General features: G+C 55.8%; 3 protein-coding genes and 5 non-coding genes across 8 annotated transcripts; all 8 read left to right on the top strand.

Moving 5' to 3' along the window:
- Nucleotides 1-1006: 1006 nt before the first annotated feature.
- LMJF_35_3100 (putative ATP-dependent RNA helicase) lies at nucleotides 1007-3778 on the top strand (the record flags this gene model as incomplete). The annotated part of the gene is made up of 1 exon (XM_003722656.1): nucleotides 1007-3778. The coding sequence occupies one exon, from the start codon at nucleotides 1007-1009 to the stop codon at nucleotides 3776-3778; it is 2772 nt and encodes a 923-aa protein (XP_003722704.1).
- A 5028-nt stretch (nucleotides 3779-8806) lies between these two features.
- Nucleotides 8807-10090, top strand: LMJF_35_3090 (conserved hypothetical protein; the record flags this gene model as incomplete). Its single annotated transcript, XM_003722655.1, has 1 exon — nucleotides 8807-10090. One exon carries the CDS (start codon nucleotides 8807-8809, stop codon nucleotides 10088-10090), a length of 1284 nt encoding a protein of 427 aa, XP_003722703.1.
- A 1074-nt stretch (nucleotides 10091-11164) lies between these two features.
- Nucleotides 11165-11247, top strand: LM35Cs1C1.2. The gene has a single exon (XR_002461139.1). It is a non-coding gene; the product is annotated as a C/D snoRNA (small nucleolar RNA).
- Nucleotides 11248-11638: 391 nt separating this feature from the next.
- LM35Cs1C2.2 lies at nucleotides 11639-11714 on the top strand. The gene has a single exon (XR_002461114.1). It is a non-coding gene; the product is annotated as a C/D snoRNA (small nucleolar RNA).
- A 595-nt stretch (nucleotides 11715-12309) lies between these two features.
- On the top strand, nucleotides 12310-12392 carry LM35Cs1C1.1. The gene has a single exon (XR_002461138.1). It is a non-coding gene; the product is annotated as a C/D snoRNA (small nucleolar RNA).
- A 392-nt stretch (nucleotides 12393-12784) lies between these two features.
- LM35Cs1C2.1 lies at nucleotides 12785-12860 on the top strand. The gene has a single exon (XR_002461113.1). It is a non-coding gene; the product is annotated as a C/D snoRNA (small nucleolar RNA).
- A 403-nt stretch (nucleotides 12861-13263) lies between these two features.
- LM35Cs1C2.3 lies at nucleotides 13264-13339 on the top strand. The gene has a single exon (XR_002461115.1). It is a non-coding gene; the product is annotated as a C/D snoRNA (small nucleolar RNA).
- A 928-nt stretch (nucleotides 13340-14267) lies between these two features.
- Nucleotides 14268-15806, top strand: LMJF_35_3080 (putative glycerol kinase, glycosomal; the record flags this gene model as incomplete). Its single annotated transcript, XM_003722654.1, has 1 exon — nucleotides 14268-15806. One exon carries the CDS (start codon nucleotides 14268-14270, stop codon nucleotides 15804-15806), a length of 1539 nt encoding a protein of 512 aa, XP_003722702.1.
- Nucleotides 15807-21057: the final 5251 nt, after the last annotated feature.

Below are 21057 nucleotides of genomic sequence, written 5' to 3'. Positions count from 1 at the left end.
TGACAGGTGTTGGCCGCCGGCGTTGGCGCTGGTGCGTGCCGGTGTGCTTGGTGCTCGTTGAGCAGCGCTTCCCAAAGACTTCTTTTGAACCGCGGAGGAGAAGTGTATTTGAAAGCCAAATGTAGGAGTGACGCATACGCACACGGAAGGGAAGCGCCTTCCTTCTGAACCAACAAGAACACGAAAAAAGATGGCCAGTGGTAGCGGTTGCTGCTCGTGAAAGGCAGCGGTGACGCAAACCAATGGGTGCGGGGAGGCCGTGTCTCTCTTTGCTCTCTGCTTCCCTTCTCCAGCGCCATAATTGTCACCTTTGTGCGCAGAAACGACGCCCTCTCACACACACACACACAAACAAAGCAGAAGGCAGCTGGAAACCACCACCACCACAAAGCAGAAAGTTTCCATCCCTGCGCATGGGCATCGGCTTGCACGTGCCCACACGAGAACAGCCATGTGTGCGCGAGTTTCCAGAGCACATCCACATTTCTTCTTGAAGAAATGGGTATAACAACGGTCAAAGTGGACATGTCTGTGGTGCCGGTTCTGAGCTAGGTGGCAAGGAGACGTAGAACGCAACGCGAGAGGGAAAACGGCGTGGAGAGAGGCGAGCGAATGCGTGTGTCGCTCTCTCTCGTGGCTCTTCAGCTTCAAAGGTTGGAGGTTCTTCTCTCCGTTTGTGGGGTTGCTGTCGTCTCCTCGCCTCCCGCCGCGTGCGAAAGTACCGTGCTGCATTCCCCCTTCCGGCCCGCTCTCTCTACATGTTTATGAGCCTCTTGCTTGTATTCCTCCCCCCCCCCCACACACACACACATCGCTTTCCTCCCCTTTCCGAACCTCTCTAATCGCGTGACTTTGGCGCCGCGCACTTTATCGACTCCCTCGTCATATACGCACATTACACACACACACGCACACATGCTACTTGCTCCCACCTGCCGCGCATCAATTATTCTCTGCTTCACAAACGCCCCAACGCCGCCTGTGCAGATCGAACCCGAGTGCATTTATGGAATATATCAACGATAAGAAAATCTCCGACACTGAGTATCAACGAGATGGCGCCGTGGAAGGTGGTGATGTAAACACCTTCCGTGACGACCGACCCGAATACTCACGTGGTGGGCGCGGCCGCAGGGGCGGGGCTCACCGATCGGACAACTGGCGCTCTGACCCGTCCGGCGGCGGCGGTGGTGGTGGCAACCGCGAGGACAATGAGGAGTACCGTGGCGGACGCGGTGGCTACCGCAGTGGTCGCGGCGGCCGCGGCGGCGGTCGCGGTCGTGGCTCCTACAATGCCTGGACAAACCGTGAAACCTGCGACGAGGACAACGCCAGCCCGGCAGCGTCGGATGCCGCTGGTGACCGCGCCTATGCCAGCAATCCTTCCACAGCGCCGGCTCCCGTCAGCGCTCCTGCGCCGGCTCCTGCTGCTGCGCCGACCCCAGCGAGTGCTCCTGTGAGCGTACCGGAGAAGGCGCCGGCCAGCCTTCCTGCCGAGACTGGCGGTTTCGCCCCTCCTGGGCACGAGAGACGTGAGGCGGCGTCTGAGCCCTGGAACCGCGAGGATGACCGTTGCTACAGCCGCGGCGGACGTGGTGGTTACCGCTCTGGCGGTCGCAGCTACGACGGTGGCTTCGGCGGCCGTGGTGGTCGCGGGGGGCGGCGCTACTACGATGCTGAGGAGGAGGGCGGTGGCGGCTACCGCCGTCGCAACTATGATGACGGTGACGGCGGGGAGGGCGGCTACTCTCGCAACTACGACAGCGGCTATGGCGGTGGCGGCTACCGTCGTGGCGGCTACGGCGGCCGTGGTGGTCGCGGTGGCCGGCGTTACTACGACGACGAGGACGACTACGGCGAGGGCGGCGACCGTGCCGGCGGCACGGGCAACGAGGACGACGACTACGAGGACGGCGGCTACGATGCCTACCGCCGCGGTGGCTCTCGCTGGCGTCGTGGGGGTCAGGGCCGCGACTACGACTATGACCGCCCGCGCGGACGTGGTGAACGTGGTGGTCGCCGTGACTTTCGCTCCTTCCGCAACGAGGACGACGCTATGGAGGAGTCCGGCGGCGCTCAGGGTAACGCGTGGGCCTCTTCGCCTGCGCCGACGGAGGCGGGGACGGCACCGCAGGAATATGCCCCGGCTCCGGCGACTGCCGCTGGCGCGGTTGCGCCGCGCTCAGCCGCCCCTGATCCTGCGAAGGCTGATGAAGGCGTGCCCTCGCCAGCTCCCCAGCAGATGCAGTCGGGCATTCGTCGCGTCACACGTGCCGCGCACCTGCGTCGTAATTGCCACGACGAGGCCAAGGTGATGGAGCTCTTTGAGCACCACCACCGCCAGTCGGGCATTTCGCTGGACAACTACGACAGCATTCCGGTCGAGATGGTGCCGCGCGATGTAAAGCCTGTGGAGGACTTCGCCGATTTGCTTGTCGAGCCGGCGCTGGCCGCTAACATCGAGCGCTGCGGCTACAAGAAGCCGACGCCTGTGCAGCGGTACGGTATCCCGGTCGCACTGTCCGGTAGCGATCTGATGGCGTGTGCGCAGACAGGTTCTGGTAAGACGGCTGCCTTCCTGATCCCTGTTGTGCAGTACATGCTGGTTCACGGTGTGTCGCCGGCGCGCCAGCGCAAGAGCTACCCCATCGCGCTGGTGCTGGCGCCGACGCGCGAGCTGGCCGTGCAGATCTTTGACGAGGTGCGCAAGCTCACCTTCAACACGGATATCTTCTACGACGTCGTGTACGGTGGTACCCGCTACCCGCAGCGCTTCGAGCAGGATATCCTGGTCGCCTGTCCTGGCCGTCTGCGCGATATGTTCAACGAGGAGTACCTCTCTTTCTCCGCTATCAAGTTCCTCATTCTCGATGAGGCGGACCGTATGTTGGAGATGGGATTCGAGGAACAGATCGAGGAGCTCGTCGCGTCGCGCTACACCGATATGCCCACCGTCGATGATCGCCAGACCTTCATGTTCAGTGCCACCTTCCCGCAGCGCATTCTCAACCTCGCCAAGCGCTACCTGCGCCGCAAGTACTACTTGCTTACCGTCGGTCGTGTCGGGTCGACGACGAAGAACATCACCCAGACGATCGAGCACGTGCCGGACAACGAGAAGATGGATCGCCTGCTGCAAATCATCTACGGCCACGAGATGAGCGATATGGTGCTGATCTTCGTGGAGACGAAGAAGATGGCTGAGGACGTAAACCGCCGCCTGCACCGCGAGGGCATCAGCAGCACCACGATCCACGGTGACCGTCGTCAGCAGGATCGCGAGGCGGCCCTCGAGGACTTTAAACAGAAGGTGACGCCCATCCTGGTCGCGACGGACGTGGCTTCTCGTGGTTTGGATATCCCCGATGTGGCGCACGTTGTGCAGTTCGACCTGCCGCAGGAGATGGACGACTACACGCATCGCATCGGCCGTACCGGTCGCGCCGGTAACAAGGGTATCGCGACTGCTTTTTACAACCGCAACAACCGCCGCCTTGCGCTGGACCTGCACAAGTACTTTTCGGAGCATGGCCAGGAGATTCCCAAGTGGTTTCAGCAAGAGGCGGAACTCGTCGAGGGTGAGGCGCTGCTGTCTCGCGACATGGGAGGCGGTGGCCGTCGTCGTGGTGGTGGTGGTGGTGGCGGCGGTGGTCACCGTTCCGGCGGTCCGGGCGGCCGCGGCGGTGGCGGTGGCGGTGGCTCATGGGGTGACAGCCGTCCTTCTGCTCCGTCTGGCGGTGGTCGCCGGGGCGGCGGTGTGGACGACGGTGGCTTCTAAGGTGTCCCCACCTGGTTGGAGCGCTCTCTCTTCCCGCCCTTCCCCTGGCGCGCACTGTGCCGCTTGGTTTGGTGACGAGGACGATTCCAGGCAATGCCTGCACACCCTATCAGATCTGCACAGGCGCGCACACACGCGCACGCATTCGTATCCACCAACACGCAGTGTGTGGCCTTGCGAGAGTCGTTTTGCTGGTGGCTCTGTGCGTGTGTTTTGGTAGTATTTTGTGTGTTTTTGTGTATTCGTGAGGGATCCTTCTCCTGGGCTCCCGCGCAGTGAAGGCGCTGTGTGCCAGGAGTCGGTTCCCAGTCTTCTTGTTCTCACGCCTCGTCTGGGCTTGCTGAGCGTTCTCCTCTCTTTCTGCGCTTGACTTGTTTTCTGATTATTGTACTGTTAATACCACCTGTGGGTGTGCGTGGCGCTCTGCACTAGCACACGTGTGTGTGAGTGTGTGTGCGCGTGTGCGTGTGCAGGTATGTGTGCAAGTGTGTGTGGGTGTTTTCCGTACGCTCGTGTCGGAGTGGGGCTTCTTTGCGGTGTGTTTGTGCTTCCTTCACTTCTTTCGTCTTCCTTTTTGTTGCTGTTGTGGTTGCTCTGGCTCTCTCGAGGACGAGCACGTGTGCGTTGGGTGGGATGGCTTTTCACTTCTCGTGGCTTGAGGCGCCGTGCAAGAAGGCAGCCTACACACGCACATGCACACACATCCACACACACCTGGACCCCCGCACGTACACGTGTTCTTCTCACACTCTCGCTCCGGGCTTGTATGTGTATGTGCATGTGTGTGCATCATTTTTATTGTTAGATTTTTGTTCATTCATTTTCCTTTCCCACAGTTTGCCGCTCTACTTGGAGTAGTGGTGCTTTAGTCTCTCTGTCCTTCGTTTTTTCTTTTCGTTCTCCTGTGTGAAGGAAGAACGATTATTCTCCAGTGGAGGGAACCTCGCAACACCACTACCCTTTCTTTGTCGTTGACGAGAAAAAGGAAAACGCTATATGGAGGCAACCCTCCCTTCTCTCCCCCAGCGAAAAAAAAAAAGAAAACTACAACGACAAACACAAATAACGCTGAAGGAGGGCGCTTATTTATTTGGCGAGGAGAAGAGCAATCCTTAACGGTAACGAAAAAAAAAAAACTTATTTGTATGTGTGTGTGTGTGTGTCCTTGAAGAGGTCCGTTGGGAAAGATGCCCCGCTAAGTAATTGAACAGGAAATCACACGCACACAGCAACGAACTCCCCCGAGAGAAAAAAAGTATAAGCTCAGAAGCCAACAGCAACTCCCTTTTTCTCCCGCTCCCCCTCCCCCCCCCACACACGCACAAACACAAAAAAAAAAAGACGAAACAAAAAATGAAAATAACAAAAAAAAAGAACAATTATCAATTCCAGCTTACATCACGGGTTGTGCCTTTCCCCGTTTCTTTTTGTTTTTGTATGATCTCCTCTGTTCGGCGTCGCTTTCTCTCGCCTTCGCTATGCCACTTGCTTCTTCATCATTTTTTTTTTCCAGTTGTTGTTGTCTTGCTTCGTTTTTTTGTTTTTTTTTTTGTATTGGCTTTTGTTTAGCTTTCTCGTTTCATTTTTTTTTCGTGATCTCTCCATTCTCCTCTTTGTTTTCCCTTTTTTCTCGTTTGCAAAAGCAAGCATTCTCATTTACTCTAGTGAAATACACACACACGCACACACACACACACAAACCCATGCGCATCCGCTGAAGCACGGCACACAAACACACAATGGTGGCGTGTTTGCCGTTGTTCCGTTTTGTTTTTTTCGTCGTTGCTGTGCCGTTGATCATCATGTATGTGGCTTGTTTCATTTTTGTTGTGTGCGGGCTTGCGTGTGTTTGGAGAGGAGGTGTGTAAGTGCGTGTGTGTGTGTGTGTCCGGCTCTCCACTGCGTTGTTGTTTCTGTCGTTGTTAAATTGCTCGTTGCTTGTAACGCAAGGCGAAGATCGCTTAGGCGGAATATATCTATCCATATAAAATATCTATGTAAATGTATGTATATATATACATATATGTATATATATATATATATATAGCTATGAAAGACCCAAAGTTCATTGAAGAGCTGCGCGCCGTAAGACAAAAGCCACGAAGCTTTGCTTTTTTTTCATGCCCACAGTCCATAGACACCCCCGCTGTTACTCTTTCTCAGACTTTTCGTTTTGCTGTTGTGGTTGTGGTTGTTCGGTGATTCATAGTCACCGACAGAAAGGCGTGCGTCGACATTCTCACCGTGTGTTACATTTATCTCCGTACTCTCGGTAGCCCTCAGCCTCCTGTGAGCCTTTATACCTGCATGCGTCGCGTCTTGTGGACGAGATTTGAAGTTCGCACACACACAAAAAAACGCTCATACACGTGCATACACGCGCAAGCACCTATACAACTGCGCTTACCCGCGTGTACTCTGATGTGTCTTCCACGGGAGAACAAGGAAAACGAAGTAGCAACGGTGATTGAAAAAGAAACGACGAGCAGGAAGAAATGAAAAGAAAAAGAAGTCGTAGAGAGCGTGTGTGTGGGGGGGGGGCCGGCAGTGAGGAAGGTAGCGAAGTGCGGAGGACGAGGCAGCAGCAATAAAAACAAATACCGGCCCCTTTTCGAGTCACTCAACAGCTTTTTTTTGCATTTCGTTTCTCTCTGTCGTTCCTCTTCTCTTTTTCTAATTGTGTGTACAATGTTGCCGAACATGTAGAAGGGATACACGTGGTTTGGCGTGCACATGCGCTGACGCACACGTCCCAAGTGAGTGTTTGCCTCCCTTCCACTTCCCGCCCTTTTTCTCTGCACATCATTTTCTTGGTGGCTTCCTCTCACGCTCTTTCTTTTTTTTGTCGTCGACGTCGTATTTTCGGGGTCTTGAGCCGTGATTCGAGTGGACGGATAAGTATTAAGGAATGAAGAACATGAAAGAAGAGAGAGAGAGGGCACCGGCACACATGTTATGCGAAAAAGAAAAGGAATGAACGCACTAGCAACGGCGCGCGCGCGAGGGCAAAAACACAGAAAAAAACATCTCAGACAGACAGACACACACACACACACACACACACACACACACACACACAAGCACACATACTTCTGAAGTCGCAGAGAAGTAAAGAAAAAGAAGAGACCAGGAAGAGGTCTGACAAGGACTGCTCAAAAGAAAAAAACGAAGATAAATACAGCCAAGAAGCCGGGCCGCATATCGCCCTGCACACGCCACACTCTCCTCCTTTCAGCTCTGCAGCTAGACGTTTGTCGCTCCTTTTTGTACTCGGTGGGCTTTGTGTGTTTATGTGTGCGAATCTCCCCCCCCCCATTCTTGCGCTCTTTTTTATCTTCTCCACTTTGTCTTTTTTGCTTGTTTGTTCTCTCTCTCTCTGTCTCTCTCTCTCTCTCTTTTTCGGTCTGTCTGTCTGTGTGTGTTTCTTCACTTAAAAGCAACGCAAGGGCATCTAATCCTGTTTCCGATAACCGAAAAGAAAGTGAAGAAAGAAAAATGATATATATATATATTTAGTGAAACAGGGAAACGGCTGGAGAGGGGACCAAGCGAAGTCGAGGGGGCTTCGCAATGAAAAAGAGGCGCTGGCGGTGGTCCCTCTTCGTTTAGATGCCCCCTTCCGGCACAGGCCGACACGCACGCTTCCCATCTCTGCGTTTTCAGGCTGCTCGGCGCGTTGCCCAGCAGCCCTTGCACCCGCCCTCGTTTCGCGCGTTTGTGCAAGTACACGGGTGCTTTGAGCTCTTCATTTCCGATCCCGTCAAGGGCGTCGCATCAAGCGGAACAAGCGCGCTGTGCTTGTTTCGGCGCACTTTCGTGCGCCTCTTTGCTTTTGGTTGTCCGCACAAGCTCTCGCCGGCTCACTTGCTCCTCTCTCCCCTCTTCCGCTTCTCTGCACTAGCTGTACTTTTCACCCGCTCACTTCTACGGATGTGTGCACCTTCTGCCTTCTCGTAGAGGTGCGATCGCTGATTGCCTGTGCCATCTCCTCACTTCGTCGTTTGCGCGGAGATTCACCGGACGCTCTCTCCCTCCCACCACGCACACAAACTCGATTTGGCTCAGTCGCCTCTGCGTGTGAGGCTTCTTGAAGGGGGCTTGCTGCTTCCTGACCGCTCCTCTTTCGCAAAACGTTTTTGTTTCCACCTGTTGCAGTAGTCCCAGAGAAGGCACATCTCTGCCCTCCCCCGCTCCCTCTTCTCCTCCCTGCCCCGTTGGGCAACGTAAATAGTTACCCAGGTGTTTGGTTGTGCACTATATCGTCTGCGCACCCACTGTCGCTGCAGCTTGCCGTTTATCTAGTGTTGTTTGAGTGTAGTCAGTGCCAAGCACAACGTGGCCTCTGTGGCAGCCGCACCCCACGCAATCTCTGCTTCTCACCATTTGCATTCTTGGAAATCGTTTAGGCAGAGGGACTTCGCTCTTCGTTGTTCTCCGAAACGTTTTCGGCTGCAGTTCTTCCGGGGAAAAGGAGGAAGACGAAGGGAGCAGGCCAACCAACGCAGCTGGCTGCCGATCTCGCTAGCGCATGTTGTGGATCAGCGTTGGATCCTGTCGAGCTCGTATTCAGCTGCTTTTTGTTTTCGTTGGATGATGCGTTTCTCCTTTTCTTCGCTCTTTGCTTTGCCGTGAAGAGATCTTCATATTTTTCCCTCTGTTGTTGCCCTTGTGTTTTCTGCGTTTGTGCCGCATTCCTCTACTATTATTTTTTCCCTTGCGATTGATTCGCAGGTGTTCATGGGCCCCTCCCCCTCTTCGTTCCACCTTGCCAGGCACACATAAATGCATACGCACGTACACACCATAGTTAGCAAACGACCAAGAGCCTCAGCACATTGCTTCCTACTATTTTTTTTTGTTTCCTCTCCGCAGACTTCTTTTTTTTTTGCTGCTGTTGGTTTGCCCCCCAAAGCGCCCACTTTGCTCTCTCTCTCTCTCTCCCTTTCGCCTCCACCTCAAGTTCACGCGTCTGCTCGAGCCTTGTGTTTGTTTGGATTCGCGTGCGTACATTTACCGTCCTTGTCGCCGATGCTCCGCCGCACGCTCCGCCGTCTCACCGCGCATAGCGACCACAGCGGGCCGTTGAACGCTCACCAAGTGCTCGGCGTTTCCCCGGGAACGCCCTTCGAGGAGGTTCAGCATCGCTTCTATGAACTCACCAAGAGGTACCATCCAGATGTGGAGAACGGTGACCCCGTCAAGTTCCGAGAGATCAGCGCCGCCTACCACTTGCTGCGCGCGCAGTACCGCGTGTCGTCGACCAGAGGAAGCGCTGCCGGCGAGGCGCGACGCTCGCCTTCCTCGCGATCCCGCCAAAGGGAGAAGCGAGAGACCCCTACCGGCGGCGCCTTCTGGGCGGAACGAAACGAGCAGGTGCGCAAGGCGAATGAGCAACGGGAGCGGGAGCGCTGGGCCGCCGAGGAGCGCGACCGTCGACAGACAGAACATCGTAGTTTTCTTCGCGAGCTGCTCGTGTTCCTCAACGGATCAGAGATCGCCATCTCGATTGGAACGGTAATTCTTGTTCTTCTGTACAGCGTTGAGCGCTATCACACGGTGCACCGCATGCTCGCCGAGAAGCGACGGCGGCTTAAGAACATGGACGAGGGCCTGCCCCCTCCGATGCCGCTGGAGGTGGATAGGACGTTGATTGACAAGTACAGCACACTGCCGGAGGCTAGAGAGCAGCAGATTGATGCGCTGCGCATCCGCGAGGAGTCCTCCTACCGCCGTGCTACACAACGGAAGTTTGAGGACTTTCGGGAGTTCATGTTCGTGTACGACCCAGAGGCGATTGCATCGCGCAAGGTAACCTCGACACGCTTCAGCCACCAATACATGAGGGAAGAGGAGATCCCAAAGCGGTGCCCTATCTTGCGCGAGTTCAACTCGAAGAGCCGCACGCATCATTACGGTGCCATCCAGAAGGAGCTCGAGCAGGCTATTCGTGAGACGCCGTGGTCAGCGCCGGATGCCGGCTACGCTGGCTCACTCGTGGCGAAGGGGCTGAACAGCATCGCGATGAACAGCCCTAACACCACCAAGTGGACGTTTATCGAGTACACAGACATGAACAACGGCTCGAAGAACGCAAAAACAACATGCCTGGCTGCGTTGCGCAACCTGCGCTTTGAGCAGACGGGCATGTGTCAGCGCATCGCCGTCACCGGCAAGTCCAAGCTCCAGCCGATGCTCGTGGCTCAACGGGAGAAGGATTTGAAGGAAGGGGTTTTGAAGAAGCGCGCCATTGTCACGGGTGGTGAACTGCCGGTGAAGGACCTGTCAACACCTCTCGAGTCTATGAAGCTGTAAGGCGTGTTCGCCCTTCGCACACGGCAACTGATGCGCTCTCCGTTTATCTCCACGTGTGCTGTGTGCTACTACGGCACGTGCGCCTGCGGGTGCCTGTTCTCTTTGGGCCGCCCAGCCCACGAGGTGCGCAGATATCCTTCTGCGCAGACACGGTGTGGCCTCTTCTCTCTCAAGGAAATAGATGCGTGTACTGTGTGTGTGTGTGTGTGTGAGCCGTGATGAAAGACCAATGTGAAGGCGGTGCTGTTTCGATGATGGGTATGCGTATATTGGTATTGTTGCGGGTCGCTTCGGTTACGCGTTCGAGAACTCTTGCATTCATCGGCTTCGTTGCTTTTTTCGACTTCCCCTGCTGCCCTTCTCTTCTGCCAGTCTGCCCAGTGCGTGGTGATTGCCGGGGTGGTTAGGTGGGTAGGGTGCTCGCTGTAATCCTCCTCCCAAACAAAAAAAACGACGCAAAGAGGTGCCAAGGTACACACTTTTGTGGCTGTTACACGGAACAGATTGTGCCTGTGCTGTGAGGAAAGCACACTAGACGCGCCTTGTTTTCTGAGAGAGGCAGATGAGGCATGACTCATGTCAGAGTGTCTCTGATGCGTCTCTCTGACTCCGCCTCTGTCTCAGGCTATGCAGATTTCGTCGTGAGTGAGCATAACGATGCAACTGCCACCCTTGCCCTCTGCTGCCGTATGGGTCTATTCGGGAGTCGCTTCTCCCATCCCCGCAGTGATACGCGAATACGTTGTCTTCGCTCTTCTTTTGCTCTCTCTCTCTCTCTCTCCGTATGCGCGTCTCTCTCATCTTCACAGGGTTGTTGAGTGCGGCTATTTTTCTTTTTCGTTGGTGCCATAGTCGCGGGTGTTCCGTGTGTTGCGTTCCAACCCACCCATTGGTATCCGCACGACGATGGGAAAACTGTCCAGCGATTGATGTGAACCGTGGCTTTTTTGCCACTGTCGTCATGCAACAACACGTTGTGCTTTCGCAGAAGAAGTGCGGCATAAGTGTGTGTGTGTGTGTGTGTGTGTGTGTGCTTGGAGTGGTCGTGTGTGGCCACGTGGCTGCGTTGGGCTGCATCTGCATGATTTCATCTTAGCGTCAAGAAACATCGCTGATTGTTCTTTGGATTTAAACGCAAGCCGTAAGCAGTATGATCGCAGAACGCACGAAAAGTGTGCACACGTCCACGCTGAGTTGCCTGCTGAGTTGTGTCTCGTGTTGGAAGAGAAGGAAAGCCGGGAAGGTGCGCGTGTGGAAGCCGAGAAGAAAGTGGCGACACAACTGTCTCGGTGGAAGTGCGAAGGGGGGGGGCAATGGGCTGCGTATGTTGCCGGATGTGCGCAGTGCGCGCCATCAGAGGATGTCGTCATTTCAGTTTCCACCGAAAAAAGCAAACATCACCGGTTGCACATTGCATGTAAACGTGAGCCGAAAGACGTATGGATAGGGGGTGGGGTGGGGGCGCGCCATCAAACGTGTGCGTTGCCCTTGAAAAGGGGGCGTCTTGGTGAGAATGCAGGTGAATGCGTTTGATTGTGACAGCCGGTACTGAATGATGATCCACGTTTAACACAAATTCGACACTGAGTCGGAGCAATACCCATGACGCACCGTGTCCTGACCGTGGAGGCGGCCCTCTGTGTCGCCTCTGCCCCCTCTCTCGCGGATGGGGCGGACGCGCGCAGGGGGTACACTGATGGTGCCGCGTATGCATAGGGCTGCAGGTTGACGAGGCAGGTTTTTAGGGGGAGGAGGGGAGGGGGTAGCAGGCACGAGGCACGTCGTCCCCGCAAGCAGAGATGGCCGCACACGAAGGGTGGTAGAGGTTGTAGAGAGCGCCGTACATGACGGGTCCCGCTGATACTGCTTTGGCTCACAGACTCTCGCTTTTGCCTTTGCTGTCCTTGAGATAAGGCACGACTCTTGTCGAAGACGCTCTTGTCGCTTCCCACTGCTGTCTCATTTTATCATCAGCTGTCCACTTTGGGTTAGTATACTTGAGCAAGATTTTGCTAGCGATGAGGAAGGAGACAGTCGATTTGCAGAGAGGAAGGTACGGTGTACTTCTCTCTGCCGTTGCGTGGTGTGCTACGGGCATGTATTCCGCCTTCTGTGAAGTGTTCTGCCAATCACGATGACGCTGCCAGTGGAGGTTCCCGCGAAGTGTGTGTGTGTGTGCTTGGAGTGGTCGTGTGTGGCCACGTGGCTGCGTGGGGCTGCATCTGCATGATTTCATCTTAGCGTCAAGAAACATCGCTGATTGTTCTTTGGATTTAAACGCAAGCCGTAAGCAGTATGATCGCAGAACGCACGAAAAGTGTGCACACGTCCACGCTGAGTTGCCTGCTGAGTTGTGTCTCGTGTTGGAAGAGAAGGAAAGCCGGGAAGGTGCGCGTGTGGAAGCCGAGAAGAAAGTGGCGACACGACTGTCTCGGTGGAAGTGCGAAGGGGGGGGGCAATGGGCTGCGTATGTTGCCGGATGTGCGCAGTGCGCGCCATCAGAGGATGTCGTCATTTCAGTTTCCACCGAAAAAAAGCAAACATCACCGGTTGCACATTGCATGTAAACGTGAGCCGAAAGACGTATGGATAGGGGGTGGGGTGGGGGCGCGCCATCAAACGTGTGCGTTGCCCTTGAAAAGGGGGCGTCTTGGTGAGAATGCAGGTGAATGCGTTTGATTGTGACAGCCGGTACTGAATGATGATCCACGTTTAACACAAATTCGACACTGAGTCGGAGCAATACCCATGACGCACCGTGTCCTGACCGTGGAGGCGGCCCTCTGTGTCGCCTCTGCCCCCTCTCTCGCGGATGGGGCGGACGCGCGCAGGGGGTACACTGACAGTAGGCCGAGTGGATGGTGGAGGCAGACTCTACTCGACTCGAGAATGCGTGCGAGGTGCTGACTCATCTGCTTTTTTTTGCCTGTATCTGGGCGCATGAGTAGTAGCCGGGTAGGCGATGGCCGCCTTGTCTCTCTCTCTCTCTCTCTCTCTCTCTCTTTGGCACTGCTTCTCGTTTCGAGTTATGGGAGACAGTATGGAGAGTGCAGGTGGCGTAGAGCAAACTCACTTTACTACAATGATTGCGGCTTTCTTTGCGTTCTTGCTTTGCCGCTGATGCGTGGTTGCAGTGCCACGTGTCTCGTGCTCAGCCTCTCGCTTACGCGGTACTGAATGATGATCCACGTTTAACACAAATTCGACACTGAGTCGGAGCAATACCCATGACGCACCGTGTCTTGACCGTGGAGGCGGCCCTCTGTGTCGCCTCTGCCCCCTCTCTCGCGGATGGGGCGGACGCGCGCAGGGGGTACACTGATGGTGCCGCGTATGCATAGGGCTGCAGGTTGACGAGGCAGGTTTTTAGGGGGAGGAGGGGAGGGGGTAGCAGGCACGAGGCACGTCGTCCCCGCAAGCAGAGATGGCCGCACACGAAGGGTGGTAGAGGTTGTAGAGAGCGCCGTACATGACGGGTCCCGCTGATACTGCTTTGGCTCACAGACTCTCGCTTTTGCCTTTGCTGTCCTTGAGATAAGGCACGACTCTTGTCGAAGACGCTCTTGTCGCTTCCCACTGCTGTCTCATTTTATCATCAGCTGTCCACTTTGGGTTAGTATACTTGAGCAAGATTTCGCTAGCGATGAGGAAGGAGACAGTCGATTTGCAGAGAGGAAGGTACGGTGTACTTCTCTCTGCCGTTGCGTGGTGTGCTACGGGCATGTATTCCGCCTTCTGTGAAGTGTTCTGCCAATCACGATGACGCTGCCAGTGGAGGTTCCCGCGAAGTGTGTGTGTGTGCGCGCGCTCGTTTGCATTCACGATTGGCCCATGGAAACTAGATCTCTGTGCTGCGCTGCACCCGATGCACCTTTTCGTCTTGCTCATCTCACGCTCTCCTTGTCCTTTGCTCGTCTGACGTGTACATCATTTCCAGTGCGCACACACCTCTTTGATTTTTGTTTCCTGCGCCCTCCTCCACCTCTCACACACACACACACACACACGCGCGAACTGAAAATCTGACGGAAGGAAATTTTGCTCGTCGCTCTCCGTCTTCTGTTCTCGTCATCTACTGCCTCCCGCATCTCTCCGTCTCCCTCTCTCATATATATATATATATATATATATATGCTAGGAACCCTACTAAAACAGACACAGAAGGGGAAAAAACAGTATGCCGTACATCGCGTCTATTGACCAGGGCACCACCTCCAGTCGGTGCATCATCTTCGACGAAAAGTTCACCATTCTCTCAGCCCACCAGCTGTTCCATAAGCAGATCACGCCGCGTCCTGGGTGGCTGGAGCACGATCCGGAAGAGATCTACAGCAACTGCTGCCTCTGCCTTGCCGAGGCGCTGAAGAAGTTGCGCTCAAAAGACCCCAAGTTCGAGAAAGTGTCAGCGATAGGTATCACGAACCAGCGTGAGACGGGTGTCGCCTGGGACCGTAAGACCGGGAAGCCACTGTGCAACGCCATTGTGTGGAGCGACGCCCGTACCTATGAGGTGAGCAACCGCATCGCAAAGGAATGTGGCGGCGGCGACAGGAACTTTGCCGCCAATATTACCGGCCTGCCCGTAAGCACCTACTTCACTGCCTTCAAGTTCCGCTGGATGCTGGAAAATGTCCCAGCCGTCGCCGCCGCGCGCAAGAGCGGCTCGCTACTCCTCGGCACTATCGAGACGTGGCTGCTGTGGAAGCTGAGCGAGGGCAAGGTGTTTTTGACGGATGTGTCAAACGCCAGCCGCACCTTCCTAATGAACCTGAGGACGCAGCAGTGGTGCGACAAGCTCTGCCAGGAGCTCGACATTCCACTCGCGGCACTGCCGGAGATTCGCAGCAACAGCGAGCGCTACTGCGATGTCGTGGCCAACGATCACGGCATCCGCGATGCTCTCGGCGTTCCGACGCCTGTGACGGGCTGCATTGGTGACCAGCAGAGTGCCCTGTTTGGTCACATAGGCCTCCACAAGGGCGATGCCAAGAACACGTACGGCACAGGCTGCTTCATGCTCATGAACGTGGGCACGGAGCCGCAGTTCTCGAAGCACGGTCTGCTCGGCACCATCGCGTACAAACTGGGTACCGAGCCGACCAAATTTGCCCTGGAAGGCTCCGTTGCCGGCGCTGGCGCCACGGTGGAATGGATGCGGTCCAACCTTGGCTTCTTCGACCACCCCATGCAGATGGAGAGCATCGCCCGCAAAGTGGGCGGCACCGACGGAGTCGTGTTTGTGCCTGCCTTTGGCGGTCTTCTCGCCCCGTACTGGGACCCGACGGCTCGTGGCACCCTTGTGGGCATGACCTACAAAACGAACAAGTCGCACATAATCCGCGCCGCCCTCGAAGCCATCTCCATGCAGGTGAACGCAGTGATGCTTGCTATGAAAGAGGACAGCGGCGTGGAGATGAACTGCCTGCGCGTCGACGGTGGGCTCACGCGCAGTCGCCTACTCATGGAGATGCAGGCCGACATCCTGGGTGTGAACCTTTACGTGCCGCATCTCACCGAGACGACCGCGCTTGGCGCCGCCCTTTGCGCTGGCCTGGCCGTCGGCGTGTGGAAGTCTGTCGAGGAGATGCAGAAGACGGCCAAGGAGCACCTGAGCGGTGAGACCGTGAACCCCATCACGACAGATGAACAGGTGCGCAAGGCTCGCCTGGAGGCCTGGAACGCCGCCGTGAAGCTGTCGCGATGGGCGAAGCTGTAAGCAAGCAGAGCGCCAAAAAGTAAGTTCTTTAGTAGTTTCTCTTGCCCTCGACCTCCATGACTTTCCACACTTGCCTTTCATGTGTACTCGGTCTACTCTCAATGTTGTGCAGTCGCGAAGATGATGGCAGCAGGAACGAGAACGCGTCGCGAAAGGATACCGCGTCAGAGGAGGAAAAGTGCATTAATTCTTTTATGTTTCTTTTTGCGCGTGTGTGTGAGTGTGTGGATGCATGCCCTTTACTGTTCTTGTTTCCGTGCTCTCTGCCTTTTGTTTTTCCTTGTCGATGCTTTGTTCTGTGCTTCTCCCGTCCCTAGCGCCTTGCCTGTTTCGTGTTCACCGAAAAAGGAATGACGGCCTCTCCACGCCTGCGACAACTACAGCGGGCAAGGGCGCTCCCTCCTCCGCCTTTGCTCTTAAGCTGTGTCTACTCTTCCTTGTTGCTTGTAGATGCTTTCTTCCTCTCTTTTTCTTTTCGTCCCTACCCTTCTTCTACGGCTCTGTGTCCTTTTACATGGCTGTCGTATTCGAATTTCATGGGCGGATGTGTGTGTTTGTGTGTGTGTGTCTGCGTGCGTCAGCAGACAGCGTCTTGGGCCCTTCTCCAACCGAGTGAGGACTGTACGCAGCTATCCGGTCATCGACCCGTACTTGGACAGCCACACATGCGAGAAGTCCCCTCCCCAAAAAAAGAAAATCAGGGAAGAAGAGCCTTACTTTGCCGTGTTATCAAGCCTGAAGTTGAGGTGTAAAGGTTGAGAGGTCATTTGTGTGCGTGCCTGTGTACACTTGTTTGATGAGCGCCTCGTATCTTTTTCCTTGAGGCGTGATCACTGCGAGCGCTGCGGCAGCCAGGCACCATCCGCGGCTGTTTCTCCCTCCCTGTGTGAGCTCTTCTGCTTTTGCGCGCCCGCGCAGAAATTAGTCCGAGGGCCCTGCCTCGCCCAGCGGCACAGCTTCCTGTACACGAAAGTTTCTCTCCGATGGCTCACGTGCGCGTTCCGCCGGCAACCGCCCCCCATCTGGCTGGTCGGAGCTCGAAGCCGAGGCAACACATAATCTCGAAACGACGGGGAGGGAGGCATTTTGGACAGTCTGCACCGACGGCGGGGAGAGACGGGTCGGGTGCCTCCCCGCGCGGGGGCAGGAACCTGTCGGGCAGTCTAAATGACTCGCGGGGAAACTGGGAGCGGGGGGCGGCGAAGGCGACCTTTGCAGCGCTGGCGTCGGCAATTCCGTAACGACGCTGTTCTTTTTCCAGACCCGGTAAACACCGCAGACGCTCCGGGGACTCCCTGCAGCAGTGGTCACGCACCCACGGTGCGGCCTTTACAGGATCGTCGACCCCGTTGGACGTGGGTGAGGTGGGCCGTGAGCGGGGCAGGGCCGGTAAAGGTGTTGGTGCATTTCGGGTACTGCACATTTTTGTTTTTTTACATCATTGCACCGCAAAAGAGGCGCCTATTCGGAGAGCGAGCAAGTGGGTGCTGGTGCCCGCGCGTGACCACGAGCAGCGCTGGGGTAGTGCACACATGGAAAGCTACTCAGGCCCCCCCCCCTCTTCCACGCCGCTATCCACGGCCTGTCTGTTGGAACCTACGCCGCACGCGCCCACCTCGAAAGGCAGGTTTGCAGGCGCTTGGCGTCCCCTCTGGCGGGGAACTAAACCGCAGCGTCACCTTGAGGTGACCTGCTTCGCTACTGGTCCACCTTGTTCGAGGCCACATGCGTAAACCTGCACCTGCACGCGCACGCGTTTTTCAATGCACGAGGACAGTGTGCTCATCATAGTCACAGTGGAGAGTGACCTGGATGCTAGTCGAAACGAGTAGGCGTACGCCTGAAGTCGAGCGGGCTGCGTCATGTTTGTTTTGCTGAGTTTTGTTCTCGTTCCTCCGGTATTTCTCTAAGCACGTGTTTCTCAAAGACACGTAACGGCAAGAACGGGATAGAAGTGCCACAGGGCAGCGATCATCTGTGGCGATGGAGGGAAGATTGTCGATATGAGATCCAGCAAAGATGACGGTGGCGGTCCGACCGTTCGCCTCCCCCCTCTTCATACCCTTTTGTTTGCTGTTCTTGCTTTCTTCCTTTGCTTCTCCGTACTCCGTGCCCTTCTCCCTCCCCTATGACTGTGCGGCACTCGGTTCGTCTTTTTTTCATGTTTAACTCTCTCTCTCTTCTTTTTCGTTTCGAATCTCCTCGTTTTCTGTTCCCATGTGCGTGTGTGTGTGTGCTACCTCTACCTTTGGAGGGCAAAAGGGCCACGCAACAAACATAAGCAGCGCCACTGACCGCACGAGGCGCCATGGGTGGTACACCGCACCCATCGATAGCGATCGTGAGCGAAGCAAACGGAAAACGGAAAGCAAAAACGCACCGACACACACACACACACACACACGCACCCCCACCCCCATCCCCACCCCCACACATGTGTTCACTCTCCTTGGCTGTCATGGATGGAGCTGCTGCCTTATATTTTTGCTGCCTCCCGTTCAGTGCTTTGGTTGTCTTCCTCTTTCGGGTTCAGCCCTGCGCCCGATCCCGATGCGTCTGGCAGCCTCTCCGGTTTCTCTCCCCCTTCAATGTCGCGGTGGGTATTCGATAGGTGCCGATGCACCGAAGTGCCGGAGAGCGTTTTTTTCCTCTCTTCGCTTCCTGCTCGCCTGCTAGCTCATTCTAGTCCTTCATTTATGTGAGAACCGCTTTGTTGGGTGTGATCTACGCGCCTCTGTGTTGTTGTTCTCATGTTCTCTTCGCCATTTTCGCGGCTGGACCGAGGAGCGCGATCCCACCTCACCTCATCGCATGTGTGGGGGTGCCACGATGGCCCCTTTCGCCTTTTTATCGTTATTTTGTGTTGCGCGAAACCGATGGAGACGCTCAGTGCAAAGACGGGGAACCGAACGACGCAAGCCTGGCGAGAGGCGGAAGAGACTTGAGCGTCCGCATTCTCTTCTTGGTTCTGTTGGGGCGCATTCTGTGGGTTGCGTTCGCTCAGCTAGAACGAAGAACTGCGGCAAGTGTGTCAGGGAGCCCTCGCGGAGACGAGGACAACGGAAACGAGAACCGGGGCAGAGCCAGTGGTTTCTCCTCGATCACATACTGCGCGCCATGCTACCTCGACCACACTTCCGCATTGACCGACTTCCCCCTTCCCCCATGCGCAAGCGACGCGCACGGCGAACGGAGATGAGTAGTGTCCACTGCGGGCAAACTTCAGAGAAACGGATGCTCCTGCGACTCCCCAGGCCTTCTTATCCCTTCCTATTCTATCTCTTGTCAGCTTCAGGGGCGACCGTTATGAAGGTCATATCGACTGACGGATAGGAAAATGACAACAACAAAATCTCTCCAGCGAACACGTGCTTGAAACGCGAGTGAAAACGCCTGCCGCTCTGTGCTGTGACGTTCTCTCCCTCTCTGTCCCCAAGGCCGCAAGGGTCGCTCTGCTTTCCCTCTCTATTTTCTCGCTAGTTGATCGGTGCTGGTCCTGTCTACCGCACCACACCCCGCCCGCCCCGTGTTAGAGGCGGGTCTCTAACCTATGGCTTCGCGAGTGTACTTCCCCCCCCCCAAAGCAGAGAAGGGTCTGTAGGTTTATATGCATGTGTGTGCGTTACGCCAAACATCCGGGGTATCTCCACGGGCATCCACTTGAGGCGGCATCTCCCAGCTGGGGTGGGTGCGGTGGGCGCCCCTCCGCCAGTCCTGAGAAATCGTTTGCCCCCCTTCCCCCTCCCCCGCAGAAGCTCTCACTACACTTTTATCTCCCTTTCACCATTTCCGCGGAGGCGCCTCTCATCAAAGACGCAAAAATAGTCTCTCTTTTTCGCGTTCATTTCGTTTCGCGTGCAATTTATCTCGCATTTTGTCTTTCGTTAGTTCGGGTGCCATCGTGCTCCACCCCCACCCACCACCTCTTTCCTCTCTCTGTCTTAGTTTCTTGGAAGTGTGATCCGTGTTTGATTGCGAAGGGGCCGAAAAACAACCACAACAGATAATGGAAGTGGGGGTGGGCTGGGAGGCACTCTGTGAGTAGGCTGATGAGGGTGAATACATCCGTTTTTGTGGCAGCTTGTGTGTGTGTGTGTGTGTGTTTTTCGCTCACGCGCATGCATTTGTATGAGTGCATGTTTGATTTCGTTCATGACCAAAACGGCGGTTTGATGGAGAGCGAAAAAGAGCGAGGGATGGCGGAGGGGAGGAGGAGGAGAGAAAGGGCCGTGCATGCTCGTGGACGTTCTGTGGTGTGTCGTCGTACGTCCGGAATCGTGTATGTTCTTTTTTTCTTGTTTTGCCACACTGCTTTGTGTCCTCGAGTGCTTTCCAGCAGCGGATTTTCAGCCGCCCTCCTTCCCAAAAGCCCAGACGGATAGGCTGCCTAATAAAGGACAACAAGAACGCCACTTGACTTTCCAAGTATTCTCCTCCCTCCCCTCCCCTTCTCTCCACCACCACCTTCTTTTGTTCTCTGTGCTTCGGCTTCTTCCTTCCTCGCTCTCCTTCTCGTTTGAAGTATGTCTCGCTCCCACGAGCTGGTGCTGGTGTGTCGTAATGAGCGACAAAGGGCGAAAAAGGTCGTGCCGAAGACGGGGATGGGTATGTGTGTGTGTGCTTGTGCGTCTTAGCCCGTGACCATGCCAAATCTGGCGGAGGCGCATATGCACAGGACTCATTGGTACGAGAGGGAACAGACTGGAGAGCGGGTAGCGTGATGAGAGGCGGGTAATTCGCGCCGTGCTCAAAGACAAGATGGAGACGGAGCAAAATCTTCCTAGGCGGGCAAGTTGGACACAACGGCGGGAAGGACAAGACTTTTGTAGAGCAGCAGAGCGAATGCACGCGCGTCTGCGACTCGCGCCAGCCGCTCTGATGGGAAGTTCCCACATCCCCTTCGATCGAGCGCGAAGAGGCCCCACCCGCGCCAAGGTGGGGAACAGGTCTCGCGCGTACGAGCCAAAGCTGCTTTTAACGATGGAAATGCCACGCCCCGGCAAGTGCGCGTGGCCTGGCGTTGATGTAGCCTCGACTCTGGCCTCTGCGGGAGCATGCTTCACTACTATGTTGGCGGATTCACTCACATCATTGGCCCCACCACTGTCTTCCCTTCACTTTGCTTTGATTTGTAGTTTCTGGAGCGTCATCTCTGCTTAGGTGTTTTCGTGTGTGTGTTTGTGTGTGTGTGTGTGTGCTGCTTCCCGTTTTGCCCGCACCACACAGACGGTGCACGGTAACGAACAGGCAC

Source organism: Leishmania major, chromosome 35 (assembly GCF_000002725.2).
Source record: "Leishmania major strain Friedlin complete genome, chromosome 35".
Classification (NCBI taxonomy): domain Eukaryota; phylum Euglenozoa; class Kinetoplastea; order Trypanosomatida; family Trypanosomatidae; genus Leishmania; species Leishmania major.
The sequence above is the reverse complement of the archived record's forward strand: the minus strand, read 5'-3'. Positions and strand labels throughout refer to the sequence as shown.